At 32.2% G+C, this 17,570-nt stretch overlaps 1 protein-coding gene across 12 annotated transcripts in view; it reads right to left on the bottom strand.

Annotated features, from left to right (window-relative positions):
• Positions 1 to 1,760: 1,760 nt before the first annotated feature.
• Positions 1,761 to 17,570, bottom strand: part of LOC116347127 — a 26,185-nt gene continuing 10,375 nt past the window's right edge. The window contains exons 1-13 of one of the 12 annotated variants that reach the window (XM_031777588.1): positions 16,915 to 17,066; positions 12,486 to 12,547; positions 12,170 to 12,400; positions 9,484 to 9,858; positions 8,939 to 9,369; positions 4,183 to 4,331; positions 3,958 to 4,086; positions 3,638 to 3,858; positions 3,264 to 3,555; positions 2,983 to 3,175; positions 2,315 to 2,830; positions 2,042 to 2,240; positions 1,761 to 1,963 (exon numbers count right to left, since the gene is read on the bottom strand). In XM_031777588.1, the coding sequence (XP_031633448.1) occupies positions 1,844 to 1,963; positions 2,042 to 2,240; positions 2,315 to 2,830; positions 2,983 to 3,175; positions 3,264 to 3,555; positions 3,638 to 3,858; positions 3,958 to 4,086; positions 4,183 to 4,331; positions 8,939 to 9,369; positions 9,484 to 9,858; positions 12,170 to 12,394 (2,850 nt within the window). In that variant the 5' untranslated portion in view covers positions 12,395 to 12,400; positions 12,486 to 12,547; positions 16,915 to 17,066 and the 3' untranslated portion in view covers positions 1,761 to 1,843. Of the gene's footprint in view, positions 1,964 to 2,041; positions 2,241 to 2,314; positions 2,831 to 2,982; positions 3,176 to 3,263; positions 3,556 to 3,637; positions 3,859 to 3,957; positions 4,087 to 4,182; positions 4,332 to 8,938; positions 9,370 to 9,483; positions 9,859 to 12,169; positions 12,401 to 12,485; positions 12,548 to 16,086; positions 16,245 to 16,914; positions 17,067 to 17,570 lie in introns of those variants that run through there. The other 11 variants (XM_031777585.1, XM_031777590.1, XM_031777587.1 and 8 more) reach the window with 11 other exon arrangements.

Below are 17,570 nucleotides of genomic sequence, written 5' to 3'. Positions count from 1 at the left end.
CACTCTATTGTAAGTTAAACTGCATTTAACTGCATTTTCTCATCCATACTTATGTTTATGGTAAATGTAAACACTTTCAATTTAAATTTGAGCTATATCATTTACTTAACACATTGTCTTAAATTAGCACGCTATTGTTTCCTCATCTTATTAATGCATTGTTGCACTTTTCTCATGTTTCGCACGTGCATTTCACATGTCAATCTCTTGCTATTTCAATATGCAATCGTTGCGAATACAGTGCATGAAATCATGCTCTTTCAATATGCAATTCATAAATGAATAACACTTTGAATGCAAATTCAAACACAAGTCTCACTGAAAGTCTCACAGAAGCGATAACATTACTGCCTAAATTGATAAAAAAATAAAATTCACGTATAGTTGGCGGTACATTCTATGTAATAAGCGTATACTTTCCACTTAGTCCGTTGCAACGGAAAACAAGTTTGCATAGAATGCAGCGCCAAATATATGTGAATTTTATTTTTTATCGTTTTAGGCAATAAATCTATGGTTTTCTTATGGCTTCTTTAAGTCTTATCCGATTTTTCGGTTTTTCGGTTAATTTATTCGATATTCATAAAATATGAAGTAATTAAACAATCGCTACTTAGTCTAAAGATACTTCCATTGCATAAATGTAATTAAGTGATGCTTCTTTCAGCGTGACAAAAAATGCATTGCAGCGTGAATGGTCTTAATTCAATTGCTGGTCACGTGCATGTTCACGTGCTTTATTTAAACCAGTGAATAGAATGACGCTAGCGATATATCGTGATACTAATGATAGTACGATATGAGTATCGTGCTATTGGTACATTTTAATTTTGTGACAACAAGAATTTTTTTCTCCAACGTGACTTTTTTTTCTTTTCAAATGTGGACATCTAAAATATCAAAATAGAACTCTATTTTTGAGTTCACACGCTGGAGAGAAAAATTTTTGCTGTCACAAAATTGAAATGTACCAATAGCATGCTATTCATATCGTACTATCAATAGTGTCACGATATATCACTAGCGTCATTCTATACACTGATTTAAACACATTTGTTAATTCATGCATCAAATATCTCAACTCACTGATTGCCCGCAATTTTCTTCTATCTAATCTAAGGCGGTGCTTTCGCTTTCTGAAGCATCACATTTAAGAAATACAATATTTGAATCGTGATTCAAACAGTTGCATTGCATCGGGTGCATGCTACATAAAAAATAATTCAATGTAACTTTATTTTGAGCGAAGTTTTTTTTTTCAGGTCAACTTACCATTCACCCATTTATCTGGGAGGCTTACAAAAAATGATTTTTTGTACTATCACACAAGCAGCTATATACAAGTACTGTTTTTTGTCCTACTTACTTGACACTATTCATGTCTGCATTCGTTTACTTCTCTGTAAAGAATAACTTACCTAAACTCATGTCTTGTAAATATTTTTTTATCGATGTGAAGTTTTACGGTTCGAAAAGAGAAAGGAAAGCCCCTTTCACATTGAGATAAATTCATTGAAACTTATCGAATGCCAAAGTGAAAGGAATTATCCAACGACAAGACAAATGCATGAATCAGCCGAAACATGTAAAGAGATATTTAAGGTGTACAGTAACTCAGACTCAAGCAAAAATATTCAACTTTAATGTTCAAATATATTAATGTTTATTCAATATGATTCATAATAATATCATATAATATTTTTGAGGTTTTTTTATTGTCAAAAGGATTTTAAAAAAATTGTAATGAATATTGCGCTTGCTTATGGAAAATGTGTACTTATTTTTATTTTTCCATTCTAATTCTAATTGGTAATACAAATTATCGAACTTATTTCGTATTGTTTTAAGAATTGTTGTTCAGTATTTCATGAAGAAGACCCTCGTTTCTCCTTATATTTTTGACTTCGCATATGGCTTTACTATTGACAGCATACCGATAAAGTTTTCCTAAATTCGGATCATTCTGTTAAACAATAAAAAAATAAATATTAATGGAATAGTGTTCAAAAGTAATCGTAAACGATCTAGATAAAATGCATACCAAAAATGTATTTGTCGAACCGATGAAGTAAACGGCCTTTCGCGCTAGAGTCATCAGCGATATAAAAGATGCAAAACGGTGGTGGTACTCATATTTCATGCTATCATTCACCCATATGATTACGATGTCTTTTTCGAAAAACCAATAGCTCTGAATAAAGTTCTGAATAGAGGAAAGTGTCACCTGTGATCGAAACATACTGCAAGCGAAAAAAAAAAACAGAATGAATTGATGTCAAATATAAACATTTAATGGACAAAAATGTACACATACTCTAATGCTTTTGCCACTGTTTCCGTGTTAACGTTTGCTGGTCGAATGATACCGTATCGAATATTTGACGGAGTTGCAGATGCCGAACGTAATTTTGGATATGTAATTTCAACCACTCGTTTCATCAACTGCACCAATTCATGTTCGTTTTCATTTTCATAGTGTAAGACGGCAAAACCTTTGAGTTGCGTAAATTGCTGGTCTCTATTGAAAAGCTCCAATCGCTTCTCGTAATACATTGTTTCATTCAGCATATGCAAGAGTAACTTTGAAAATCGATATGTGCGGTTCAAGTGTAAGACATAATACTTGGCATCAAGTAGCCTTTTGAACATAGACTGATTGGTGTTACTTTTGGGATATTTAGAGATCAGATCTCGCGAATCTTTCGGATTCCGATTTGAATCACCAAACATTACAAGTGACGACGGTGAAAATAAAAGTGGAACGGTCGAGTTCATTTCATCGCATTCCGATGCATTTTCAAATAAAATGACATCGATCTTATCGACATACCTGAAAAAAGAATGTTCATCTTGTTACGTACTTTCACATTTTATTTATATATACTTCTGCAGAAGTCGAATCGAAATACGAAAAAATGGGGTCAATACATGTAGTAATTGGCAATAATTGAAGTGAAAGTTTAAAATAAAATTTATACATACTTTTTCAATTGAATCAACATTTCGTTTGGTGCAAATATAATTTTGGCTGTCTGCAAAATTTCTTGGTATCTGTCAAAACATGGATTACTGGACCGATTTGCTAGATCTCTCGCTTGATATTGAGCAATATATTTTGAAACAAGCGAGTCCGGAACATTTCCGTAGCGAACAAATTTTAATTGCTCACGCATTTCTGTTAAAATTAGTTCGGACAAATTATAGAGACTTACCAGACTTATTTTGATTTATAAAAAAAGAGATAAAATAATAATGGAACTTACGACGTGTAATTTTGCCACTCTGCTTTTCGTCATTACGATACTTGTCAACCCAATAGCCAATTGCATCAACATCATCGTCTGTTGCACCAGTCACCAAAATTTTGAAGCCCTTCTTATTGAAATTTTCAGAGCGTACCAGCTCAATAAGTGTTTCAATGAGAAGTTTAGACTTGCCCGTCCCTGGGCCACCGTTAATGACCGTTGCAAACGCATTACCACCATTCAATGCTTCGATCGTATTGTTAACAATTTTCGAAAATGTATTATGTTGTTCCTCATTGAGTGGATAGATCTAATAGAACGTAATAATACGTAAAATGTAAGTGAACATTTCGAATTTTGAAGATGAATGTTTTTTTTAAAGAAAAACTTACACAATTTTGTGGGTTCAATTCAACACCGAATTGTAAACAATGCATTTCGCTAGGATTTATAATTTCTTCAAATAGGCTTGAATGACGTGCATTGAAGATTGTCTCGTACAATCTAATGCATTGGTTTACATTATGGTTGGCAATAATTCTTGCTCTTGATGGGATTCTAATGTCATCTTTGTTTCCCAAACCGACTTGAAGTTTGAAAGACACGAGGTTCTCTATTTGGCAGATTAAACGAAAGTTAAGAAACCACAGTTTATCTTGAATCTTAAGGATATCGGTGAATATATCAATAATAATCATCAAAAATAACTCACCTTTTTTATTTAAAATTTGGGTAATAACACCCAGAAATGTTCGACGCGCTGAGCTGCTGCTCACCGTGGCTTCAACAACCAACACTTCATTAACTTCGATTGATTTCACCCAATTTGTTTGGCCCGTACCTACATAGAACCAATGGTAATATGAATTCAAAAAATTTGATTGTATTTGAAACCGTTTAAATGAATATTACTATGATTATGCATTGCTAGACTTACATTGGCAATTAAAAATGAGCTGCTCAATTTTTCCACGAAAGTTAGTCTCAATGCTAGATATACGGAGAATATTACTATCGGCCGAAATATCTTTTAAGTAATGATTCAATTTATGCCAAGCGTTCACTTTTAGCACCCACTCTTGAACACTGTATATAATCGAAAGCATATTAGTACAGAACATTATTTATTTAATAAATATTTTTTAACAATAAATTATTTGGTTGGGTCGAATGGAAGATGAAATCTCGAAAGCATGTTTTTGATCAAAATTTGGAGACACGACTCAGAAAATTGATTGCGAATAATGTTTTTTAATATCATATAATAATGAGTAGGCTGACATGAGAGCGCGCGAGATTCCACGGCTGGTGGATAGTATATATTATATTTCTATAAAAACCTTACAAAATGTCTGTGTGGTACAATATATATAAATTTTTGATGTATATATATCAACAGGTGTATGAATCGACTAGAATATTCGTGACCTCAATAAATTTGTCAAAATAAAACTGCAACATGCTCATACATTTTTTATACGAACATGTTGCTCTTTTACTTTAACAAATTTCTTGGGTTCATGAATATTCTAACCGATTCATATATACAGTTTGCCGCATACAATGGAACAGAATAAAGCGATAGTTCACAAAATAACGGCAGACAATGTTTTTGTTTTTGAGTAGTCTCTATTCAGAGTTATGTTTTGTAATGCCATTTGCTGTTGCCACCAGCGCATACATATTTAAAAGAACAAAGGAATTGAGCAACAGAAGAAATGAAGGGACAAGGCCAAAAATGTTTTTGTTGTTTTTGAGAATTTATGACAGTAACAAAAAAAAGGGTCTGAGATAATTTCGACCGAAGCATCGACAAAAAAATCTTAAGTGCGCATGTTCAAATGAATTTGAATGCGTGTAATGGGAACAGGATGCACAAAGCAATAAAATCTAAAAACTCAAATTTTTTCGAAATTTGAGATAAGATGCAATTCAATCGTTCCGAAAGACCTTAAAAAGAGAATGACTAAAGCGATAAGAATTGTAAAGTAAAATGCCGACAATGCTGCGCTCTGTGATGATCTCAATTCAACCGAATTTATTACTTTTCCGCAAACCCACTGTGTGCAATAAAGTATTGCAATCACCCCAAAATTTTGAAATCGCTAAAAATCGTTTTTCTATGCGTTATGGGTATAGAGAAGCACAGAGCAACTGTTTTTTTGGCCATGTTAATATGGGGATGTGGTACACTGTACACTGTGCGAGGAATAGGCTGGTATTGTTTTTGAACGATATTCGTGCATCGGTGTATCGGTGCCACCATGATGGGTATCGTATGCAAAAATTTGTTAACTCGATAAATCTTTCCCCAGAGACGTAAATTAAAGTTTGAAATGTGAACTGGGTGGTTTTTTGGCACGGGAAAACCGATTCCGGTGTTAGTTTTGAGATACAATCAAGTTTTAACAGAGTTTTTTTGAAAAAATCACAAAAAATTGAATTTTTGTATGGGAGCCATGATTTTTGGCTGTCGTTATGACGTGAAACTTTGTACAGGCTATTTTTTATACAAAAAAATAACATTCTAAAAGTTTGAAGAAATTTCAATCAAAATTAAGGAAATTAAGTATTCGAAATTTTCGTATGGGAGGTACCTTCAATTTGTATTAAAATTGCCTCAAACTTCCGGAATGTTATTATTTGAAAGAAAACAGCCTGTAAAATTCTTCATATCATTACGATATATATCATAAAGGCATTGCGTCCATTCAAAAAAATCACATTTTTAGTGATTTTTTCTTTCCGTACAACACACACACGCTACACATTTTGAATTATTTATTAATTGGCCAAAAAAGCTGGAAAGGAGGAAATTTGAAAACAGTGCGGAAAAGTTAGACTTACGGATGTAAGTTCCTTTTTATTTTTAATTTGTAGCAAACTGTAGGCAACAAAAACAAAAGGTAACAAAATAGCAGTCATTTTATGAAATATCTGGAATATCAATTTATCCAATTCTATTGTATGGCTTCAGAGAGTAGAAATTGCCACCGTGGCGGCTAAAAACTCATTACCGCTTGTCACGCAATCTCATTTTCTAAATATATACTACAGTAGTTAGAAGAATACCCGTTTTAGAACGGGCTTTTTCTATCTACTCACTACTGTTGGTGTGACTCCTTGATACACACACACACAAGTCAATCGAATGGTAGTGTATATTCAGGAAATGAGATGGCGTGTGAAGCGGTAATGAGTTTTTTGCTCTTGCCGCCACCGTATGCTACCGCTTTGGTAATACTATATTAAAAGTGCCTATCAATAATTAGTTTTTGTACACATTTCGATTGCGTGACGACAACAATTTTCATGTGACTATCTGAATATAGACTATCCAAAATATTAAAATAGAAGTCTATATTCAGAGTTTTCCATTGGAGTAACAAATTGTTTTCGCTATAAAATTGAAATGTGTACAAATTGCAATTATTTATAGGCCGGTAGCGTTTTCTACTCTCTGTAATGGCTTTGCCGTATAATTGTCCGCCATATTACAACGTTAACAGTTGAAAGACTGTACTGAAACAAGTACAACGTTAGCATTGTGTGCAGTACTTGAGTTGCAATGTATCGGTGTAATTTTACTATGACACTTTAGTAAAAATATATACCAACGCAATGCAACTCGCTACTGCTCATTTTCAGGGCTTATCAACAGATAATATTATCAGCAATGATGGAATTATCAGAGTAATTTATCAGATAAATCGAAATGTTTCAGATTTTGTGACATCTAGAAACTAAAGCGAAACTGTCAATGTAGACTTCTATTTTGGTTGTCATTGGAAAATTTCGATTTCTCTGATTATTCTGATAATTCCATCATTGCTGATGAAGTTATCTATCGATATGCTCTCCTAACTTTCGCACAGGTTTCAGTATAATTCTACCAAACACATGAAAACGAAAGATTACGTGTACCAACTACGCTATGTATCTTGCATAGCGTGGTTGGTATGTGTGATTTTTCATTTTCATGTGTCTTGATTCTACATACAAAAAAATATACAATGAAAACCAGATGACATGCCACCTAAGATTCGGAACTAGTTGAAAATCCATCCAGAATTGTATTTATCCGTCTAATTTCATACCAAACATCGTTTTTGTGTATTCTCTTTTGTGCGGTTCTTCTTCGTTTATGTCTTGAAGAATATCCGCACAAAAGAGAATAAATAAAAACGATATGTTGTATGAAAATTAGATGGACAAATACAATTTTAGACGGATTTTCAACTAGTTCCGAATTTAGGTGGCATGTCATCTAGTTTTCATTGCATATTTTTCTGTTTGTGATACGGTTTACGCATAATATTTGCGTCAATTAAATTGACTGTTCTCAGCCAAATAATCATAATGCATGCAATATTTGAGATAGTAGCGATCGTTTTACAGTCTGTAAAATTTTATTGAATAAGTACTCCTCATTGGCCATCACATATGAAAGACGAGGATGTAAAACTCTGTTGATCAATATAATTATACGCGCTGTATATTCCACAACCTTTTTTCAATTTTATTTATTGGGTGTATCGATTAATTTTTTCCGTTTTTTGGGTGAAAATGTAAGTTTATTTTATAGAAGTCGTACAATATTTTTTAATCAACGAATTGCCCATCGTTAGCTTTGACTTCTAGCTATATTTCTGGTGACATGTCGATTCCGCGTCGAAAGAAGTCTTCTTCTTTTTAAACTATCCAGTCATCGACTCATTTTCACATTTTTTCAACATTTTGAATGCGTACATCGGCCAGGCTGATTTTGATCGATCGGAACAAGTGATAATCAGAAGGAGCAAGGGGTCCTCTATCTTTTTTTTTATCGATGTTTGAAATATATCAAATTTTGAAAAATCATTCGACTATTTTGTGTCGCAGTTTTTTGCCATTTTTCTCTCAGTACTCTGCTTAAACGTATTGGTTGTATTTGATACGAATTCTCCGTGACAGTTTTACCCAGTTTCAGCAGGTCATAATACACCACACCCCTTTAATCCCGTCATATACTGAGCACTACCGAGAAACCATGAAAATTCGGCAATTCTGTCTATTTTGATTATTGTGCGGGATTGAACCCTGACTTTTACGCCTGGGATTGCCGCAGCAGATGCCGTCTTCACTTACAGATAAAATACGATACAAAAATTCCTTCCTTTCGTATCTTTGGAGCAGTGTGTAAAACGTGAAGAAACGCCTTACGACGACTTTTGGCTTCAATTCGCGTGGCACCCAATTTCTTTGTCCTTGCCTCATCATCAATGACTTAAAACGACTGATTTATCTAAATATAATGCTTCTAGTGGTTTCTGATGCATTTTCATGCATCTTTATCGAATGAACAACGCCAATAGTCCATCATTCAACATTTTTGGTGAGTTCACAGTTTTTCAACAAATTCACCACTTGTTTTTCACCAAATTCAACTTTCTCTGTGGCAACTGAGAGGTCTCATCTCCCGCAAGTTTGCCCCCATTTTGAATCGGTTCAAAAATAATGACATTGTGTCGAAAATAAATCTTTCTGTTAGATTGGCAAATGTCACATGTACAAAATGCAATTGTATTCACCTGTCAAACTTCATAGAAGTTTAAGTGGCGATATCTAACAGTCAGCGGTAAAAATTAGTCGATACACCAAATAAGATTTCATGCATTACTGACGAAAGAGTTGGAAATAAGTTTGTTGTTCACCTTTCGTAGTTTTTGACGTCTGTGAAGGTTTTTTTTGGAACTAATTGAACGTTTGACTTAAAGAAGTCCTCCTTTCTGAATTTCGGATTCATAATTTTCGCCGCATCCCAGTTAATGATAATACCAATTATCTTGGCTGTGGGATCAACAAATTCGGGCTCATCTATATCCATTGGACTGTTCGATGGTGTCAGTAGCGAATCTAAACTATATTTGGGAGATTTTGGTTCGCATATCACTCGTGGTGGGCTTCTTGATTCACGTTTTTTCGCTTGTTTTTGTGGATTTTCGGATTGATCGATTGGATTGTTCACCTTCGGCGTATGGGCAATGCGATTGGGTTTTTTCGACAATACCAACGGTAATTTAGCTGCTTTTTTTTCTGGTTCACGTTCGGTCTTGGTATTCACAGTACTACATTTTATAAGCACCTGAATGAATAAATAAACACAGAAATACTGTTCAATATAGTTCAATACATATAAGATCAAGTTATAAAAAATACTATTTAAATAATTAAGTATTTATATTCAATGCGAATTTACTTTGTTATCTCCTTTTGGTGATCCGTCATTACGATTGGCTGCGATTGGAGATATTCCGGGCGTTGGTTCCTTCTTGATCGATGGTTCACCTATTTCATAGTCTTCAGCGAATTTTACGTGCTTTTTTATTCTTCCAACTTTGATTTTTTTCGAATCATCCTCATCATCAGAAATGATAATGACATCTTCTTCGGGATCTGGTTTGGAAACCACTTCCGGGTTTATTTCGTTCTGCCGAAGAATGAATGACAATTTATTGATCAACGGTCGATACATTTCTTCTATCACCGCTCGGTCGACCAATGTAATAATGTCACCAACTTCAAGTATGACTCCATTTGCCTTGATGTCGTTGACGAACGTGCCGAATCTCGACTACATGAAATTGAACCAACAATTCGTGTTAAAATCAAATGAAATTGACTTAAATTTCCATAATTATTTAATAGATTCAAACTAAAGTTAATTAATAATTTAATTATTGAAAGAAGCCATAAGAAAACTATAGATTTATTGCCTAAAACGATAAAAAATAAAATTCACATATAGTTGGCGCTGCATTCTATGCAAACTTATTTTCCGTTGCAACGGACTAAGTGGAAAGTATACACTTATTACCAGTCTATGTATTTCGGATGGATATCCATCCGAGATATTTTAGAATATCTGGATATTTAACGCAACTGCACAGAGCCAGAGCTGTGTGCGTCGCACATATAATCTACGGTATGTCACTACACGTAAAATACAGACACAGTGTGACTGTGGACGTGCGACAATTGATACACATATACGTCGCGACCAGAGCTGTCAACGAACGTTCGTTCGAAGGCAAAAATATTTTTATTTTGTTCGTTCGTTCGTTCGTAGAAATGAATTGCGTTCGTTCGTTCGTAGAAAATAAAATGTTCGGATTGTTCGTTCGTTGTTAGTAAGGTGTTCGTTCGTTCGTTCGTTCGATTGTTCGTTCGTTGTTCGTAGGAAAAGTATGAAAATAAAATAATTATTTTATTAGTGAAATCGAAAGTAGATTATATTTTGTGAATTTTGATATTGATAACATAAATTATAGGAAAAAATTGAACAAAACAAATATTATTTACTTAAAATAAACAACGTAATTGTCAATATAATAATTGAATTTGCATTGTTAAAAATCGATAAATTTATTACGATTTATAGAATTACTATTTTATTTTAAAAAATCTAAAAACATAAAATACAATAATAATATTAAATTATTCATAAGAATCAAACCAAATTTGCTGTTAGCAAGTAACATTAGTAATCGATTTTGTGATTTTTTTTTTCCAAAATAATAATTCAATAAATCATAATAAAATTATCGACTATAGAAAATATACATTCTTTTACCTATAGTTGGATAGAATTTTATTCTTGAATAGTTGGAAAAAGTCCTCAATTAGAATATTACAATAATAGTTGAAATTATTTGCTTCAACTCATTTTATTAGTTGTCATCGATATTACGGAACAGACTATTTTTCCAAATGTTCATGATTAAAATTAATTCTTTTCGAATTTTTTATTAAAAACTTATGCAACTCATACGTCCTTTAAAATGCAAATTTAATTACTATATTGATTATTACGCTGTTTATTTTAAATAAATAATATTTGTTTTGTTCAATTTTTTCTTATAATTTATGTTTTCAACACCAAAATTCACAAAATATAATCTACTTTCAATTTCACCAATAAAATAATTATTATAATTTATTTTCATACTTTTCCTACGAACAACGAACGAACAAACGAACGAACGAACGAACGAACACCTTACGAACAACGAACGAACAATCCGAACATTTTAATTTCTACGAACGAACGAACGAACTGGTCGCGACAGTAGATTCTATTTGCGACGCACACAGCTCTGGTGCTATGCAGTTGCGTTGAATATCCAGATATTCTAAAATATCTCGGATGGATATCCATCCGAAATACATAGACTGCTTATTACATATAATGTAGCGCCAACTATACGTGAATTTTATTTTTCTATCATTTTAGGCAGTAATCTAATCGCTTCTTTAATATCCTACACTGTAAAACCGATGGGATAAAAAATGAATATTTTCGAATTTTTCATATAAAAAAATCCCAACGGATTAGAAAAAATCCAAACGGATTAAAATTTAAATCAAAATAATCAAATCGAAACTATCACAAAAACCATGCGCATTGTCTAGCGAGCGCCAAAATTCATCATCTTACACTCTTCTCTGTTCTCTCAGAGAACATTCATACGACAAAACAACAACCGTTGTATGGCTACACTCAAACGGCAACTATATGAAAGTCAACTACTACACACGCATCACTTCTGCTAGCGAGTCAGTGGAAGCATGTTATATACGAACGACAACGTTGTTTGTGCTTGTAGTAATGGCCTTCTATGCTGCTGGCGTTGAGTTCAGCCATACAATTGTTGTTGTTCTTTCGTAATAGGAAATTCGTATCAAGTGAGAGAAAAGAGAAGAGTGTAAGATGATGTTTTTGGTGCTCGCTAGACTATGCGCGTGATTTTTGTGATAATCTCGATTTGATTATTTTGATTTAAAATCCTTTTGAATTTTTTTATATAAAAAATCCAAAAATATTAATTTTTAATCCCATCGGTTTTACAGTGTAGTATTAAACTATTTAAATTAATTTAACTTACGATATTCGAGAGTCGAACAGTTTCTTGATCTGTCGATAATTCAAGAGAGCAGTGCTGGTTAGAACAGTGCTGCCATTCTATTTTGGGAATATTTCGAATGTTGATCATATTCAAATCGTTTGCGTGATGATCGCGTCCAATCACAAATTTGCCCACGTTTAGATAAAATTTCTCACTTGTGGACACATTTTCGATGAACCAGCGATTCGACTTTCTAGGTCTCATTTTCTGCTATGATAGAATGAAAAAAAAAACAAACAAAAATAACAAAAATATAAACGTTTGAAATGGCTCAATACATTCAATGTAAACTCACCAAAGATCTTGGTTTCTGAGTTTAGTTTCAAGCTTCGGAAGCTCTTATTGAAGAAAATTTGCCTGCAAATGACGATCAAATTTAATTATAAAAATACGATCTTATATATTGCATTTTGAGTCTGTATATTTGGTATCAGAAAGTAATAGCTATTGAATTTGACTTTTTGTGTCCATGAATGTAAGTGCAAAAGCAAAACAAAAGCACAGAGTATTTATTTAAAAGAACAAAGGAATTGAGCAACAGAAGAAATGAAGGGCCAAGGTCAAAAATGTTTTTGTTGTTTTTGAGAATTTATGATAGTAATAAAAAAGAGTGTGAGATAATTTCGACCGAAGCATCGACAATAAAATCTTAAGTGCGCATGTTCAAATGAATTGAAACAGTGCATCACAAAGCAATAAAATCTAAAAACTCGAATGTTTGTGAAATTCGAGATAGGATGCAATTCAAACGTTCCGAAAGACCTTGAAAAGAGAATGATTAAAGTGATAAAAATTGTAAAGTGAAATGTAACAAAAATGAGTGAATATGCCGATAATGCTACGCTCTGTGATGATCTCACTTCAACCGAATTGATTTTTAATTTGTAACAAACTGTATGCCCACCTACGGATCACATGAATCGTATACAATTTTATTTAAAACCAAAATATATCATGTATGTTGATGGATTTGCACAGCAACAAAAGCAACAAAACGTTTTTTTATCTCAAAAAATGTAGATCGCTACAACATTGAAACAGATTTGAAATTTCAAACTTAAGTGATAAAATATTAATTCATAGAATATCGGATTGGAATGAGTTTTTTTTATTGTGCAAATATTCTTCGGTTACTATTTGTGCTGTCGTGAAATTTTGTGCTGATTGTGGTCAACTGCTCTTAATAAACACAGATGCCAAAAAATATAAAAAAAACAGTGTAGAATGTGTGTTTACATAAATCGAGCTGTTGTGTTAACTATGTGCGTATCATGCTGATGATTATTAATGTAAATTAAAACACCATGAATTGATTTAAATGTTGGTATCATTCACTGAAATGGTTAAGTATAATAAACACCATCAACGCTAAACTGGTTTCTTCATCCGTGAAAAATTATGTTGATTTTTGAAGGTGAATGAGTAACAAATAAGACATTTACATATCGCAATCGGAATTAAATCCATCAAACTTGTTAGTTTGACCATTTTCATTTAAAAAAAAAACAGCAACAACAAATAAATAAAAAAAACATAAATAATGTTAATCAGTTAATCGGTTAATCTTACTTCAAAATGTACGCATTAAAAATATGTGTAAATGTTGTCTGCGCGGAAGACATGTCTTAAGTTTTGTTAATCGTCAAGGAAAAAATGTTAATCGATTTTTATTGCGTGGTAAAATATGGAAATACGATTCACTCGAATGAATCAGTACTATGTTTGTATTCTTTTAAACATCGAGGTGGAAATCACCAAATATAAGCAAAAAAACTGTTAATAAAATGTTTAACTCCGGTTTTTTGTTGAATTGAAGCACGTATCAGTTAAGAAGATCTGGTTATGCACTATTATACGCTTCTTACTGGTCAGTAGATGTATAAATACGCGTGAACTGAATGTCATTGAACATCGACAGAGCTTTCAGAGTTAAAAATGCTTCAATGGGACTATAATAATATTTATTCACGGCCAAAACTGGCTGAACAGCTAATAACAGTCAACAATTTTACGTGAGCTTTTAGAAACAGTATTGTAAAATGAGACAATTTGATAAATTGAATCTGTTATTTATATATAAAGTGGTTACGTTTTGTGGTATGCATTTTGTGATATGCAATGAACACGGTCGATATCTACTGCCCCGAAGTCGAATTGCTTACGCGATCGGGTAGTGTTTCATTACAAATATTATTGTAAAATATAAAATGTAATTGAGATACATTCAGTCGGTAAAATAAATAATTAAATTACATTGGCAATGACAAGGACTACTGTGATTGCATTAAAAATCTTACAGTTGCATAGCTTATTGTCTCTGACGAATCATCTATAAACTTGATCGACAACGCCTGATTGTTCTTTCATGTATTGTAAATAATTTTCGCAGTTTGTGACTACCGATGTAACACCAAATAAACAAAAATGTTTAATGAGCTTAATGAAAATACGAAGTGATACGAGTCTTATCATGAGACATATAATGGCAATGATTTGTATTTTAAAGAGTGAGAATTCTTATCAAATTACGTAAGTTTTTGGGAATTAATAATCTCAATGCAAAAATCGACGTTATTTATTTTTTTAAAAGGCTACTGTCAATGATGAGATCACTTTTGGAATGCAAACGAAGAAAGGCAAATAACATTTGTTGACTTCTATCGTTCAAATCATTGCGCTACCGTAAAATTACCAGCCGATTCAACATTAGCTAACATTATATCTATTGAAAATATCGAGAGGAGAGTATGTTTTTATTCAGCCATAAGCGCTGAATAGCACACTCTCTTCTCAATATATTCAATAGATATGTGATAATTTCATTTGCGGGATTTTGAAACTATTTCATTGTGCGAAAGATTTTTTCGATACGTTTTTGAGCTACGACGGCTCGAATACAGAAAATTGTTCAATAAATGAAAAAATAAACAGTGGGAATGATAACAGAAACATACTCAGCAAAATTTTGAATTAATTTGATTAAATTAGCTTACTAGAAAAGTGGCCTTCTGCGAAAGGTGGCCTTTTTTTGTTGGCAACAAAAATGTAAAAGTGACAATAATATGAATATATTATTTGTGAAATGAAAAAAAAAATTAAAATAATTCCTAAATATGGAAGAAAACGCGCAGTTTCAACAAAAATGATGGCACATAATTTAAAATGTTTCCCGAAACTCACATTCGAAAATGTTTCACATTCGAAAGTTCTGGGAAAAGTGAAGAAAAAATTTCACAGCTCAAAAAAATGTGTTCCGTCGAAAAAAAAAAATCAGAAGACATGATTTCGTATAAAAAACCAATTTAAAAAATGCATGAATTCTTCAGAAAATTTAGAAATAATGAACGAATTTTGGTGTAGGCAAAAAAATTCTAAGTCGAAAAACTCGAATTAAATCAACTATGCTTGAGCGAAAAATTCACTTACTCGAAAAAATCTTTAAAGTCTTTTTTATGACGATTTTTTTCAAAGTGTTTTAAACTTGAGAAAATGTCTGAAAAATTTTCTAAGTCTTTACTTTCATCATTCGACAATCTGTTCCTTTTCTTTCAATTTTTTCAGTGAAAAGAAGCAAAAAAAATGTCGAAAATATGATCGTTCAAAAATGATTGCACTTAATTTAAAATGTTTCCCGAAATACGAGTGAAAAAAATATTTCTAAGTGCGGAGAAAAGTGAAGAAAAAAGATCACGGCATAAGAAAATTTGTTCAATCCCGTCGGAAAAAAAATCAGAAGACTCATAAAATCGTATGATCTCGTATAAAAAACCAATTTTAAAATGCATGAATTCTTCGGAAAATTTAGAAATAATGAACGAATTTTGGTGCCGGCAAAAAAATTCTAAGTCCAAAAGCTCAAATCAAATCAACTATGTTTGAGCGAAAAATTCACTTACTCGAAAAAATATTTGAAGTCTTTTTTACTATGATTTTTTTTTTCAAAGTGTTTTAAACTTGAGAAAATATCTGTAAATTTTTCTAAGTCTTAAACAAAATTAAATATTTAAAAGAATTTTACGATCACTTGTTCACTTTTGTGGCTCTTCCGATTCACTTGACTGTTTCACAATAACTGACTACTCTCCTGAATATACACGGGCTTTTTATAGTAAAAAGGACCACTAATACATACAAAAAATGACTGACAACAAAGTACATAACATGTATTTATATGGACAATTGGACATGCAACATAGGACTGGCTTATAAACGGTATATGGATCTATAAACATAAAAAACGAACAACAATATGAATAAGAAAAAAACAGTCCAATGAGTAATTTTATATTGTGCATGTCAGTGCATGTTTTTAATATCGTGAAGTCATCATTAAAGTAATTAATTTATCGCGCAAAAACGCATACCACACGCAAATCGTACCACATTTTATTTATTGATTTCACAACGGAATCCTGCGATTGCAATATTTTCGAAGTGTTATTATAACCATATTTTCTGACACATTTTCAAAAAAACACGTACGATCGCCCGATATATGACCTCAGTTGTTTGTACAAAAATTGTTTATTTTGCATTTTTTTTTATTTTATTTTTCTTATAAAAAAATTGGAGCAGTTATTTATTGGACATGCATTTGTCACATTTAAATTTACTGATCGAATTTCACAATATTATTCAAAATCACAAAATACGTTGCCCCGTAATCAATTGTATTTTTTGTTTTTGCTTACATTGCTAATATTTAAAAAACAAAGTTTGCTTACATTTTCTGTTGAATAAAACACCGGTGTAATTCACGTAATTATCGGCTCATATTTATATGGGAAACGTGTTTTTTTAGTCAGGTGCAACTTTGTATGTTGTATGATATGCTTTTCCATGTAAGATCACAGATTTATTCGATGTGAACGTGACGAGTGGTAGAGCAAGACTGATGTGAATTCGATAAAAACTTCTATTGTGTTGGTATATGAATAAAAGCTGTGTCTTGTTTTTTCGAAATTCAAGCTAAGTCGGCTAGTACTCTATAAATCTTACAGATGGAGTGGTTCAAGTAATCGAAGTTAATGTTGTGACTTACTTTTTCTTATTTTGTTTTTAAATTTGTATCTTTGCTTTATACCACCTGATATTTGCGCCATACAAAAAATATTGGTTGGTTTTGCAAGATAAAATATGCATATGCAGTAAGAATTCAAGTTAATTTTCCAAATTGATTCGGATTGACTCGATATTGTGTCAAAATAAAAATGCTCAAATATGTCCTTTTGTTTAAATTTCGTTTTTTATTATTTATTTTGTTGTTGTTGTTGCTTATGATTTCTATTTACAAACATCTAATAAAATGAATTTTTTTGTCACATTGTTGCATTACAAAAAAATTGGATTTTTCTAATATTGTTTTACAGCATTCCATATC

The sequence above is a fragment of the Contarinia nasturtii genome, unplaced genomic scaffold (assembly GCF_009176525.2).
Source record: "Contarinia nasturtii isolate CC-2019 unplaced genomic scaffold, AAFC_CNas_1.1 Cnas_scaffold_1699, whole genome shotgun sequence".
Taxonomy (NCBI): domain Eukaryota; kingdom Metazoa; phylum Arthropoda; class Insecta; order Diptera; family Cecidomyiidae; genus Contarinia; species Contarinia nasturtii.
This window is presented reverse-complemented; position numbering and strand designations above follow the sequence as displayed.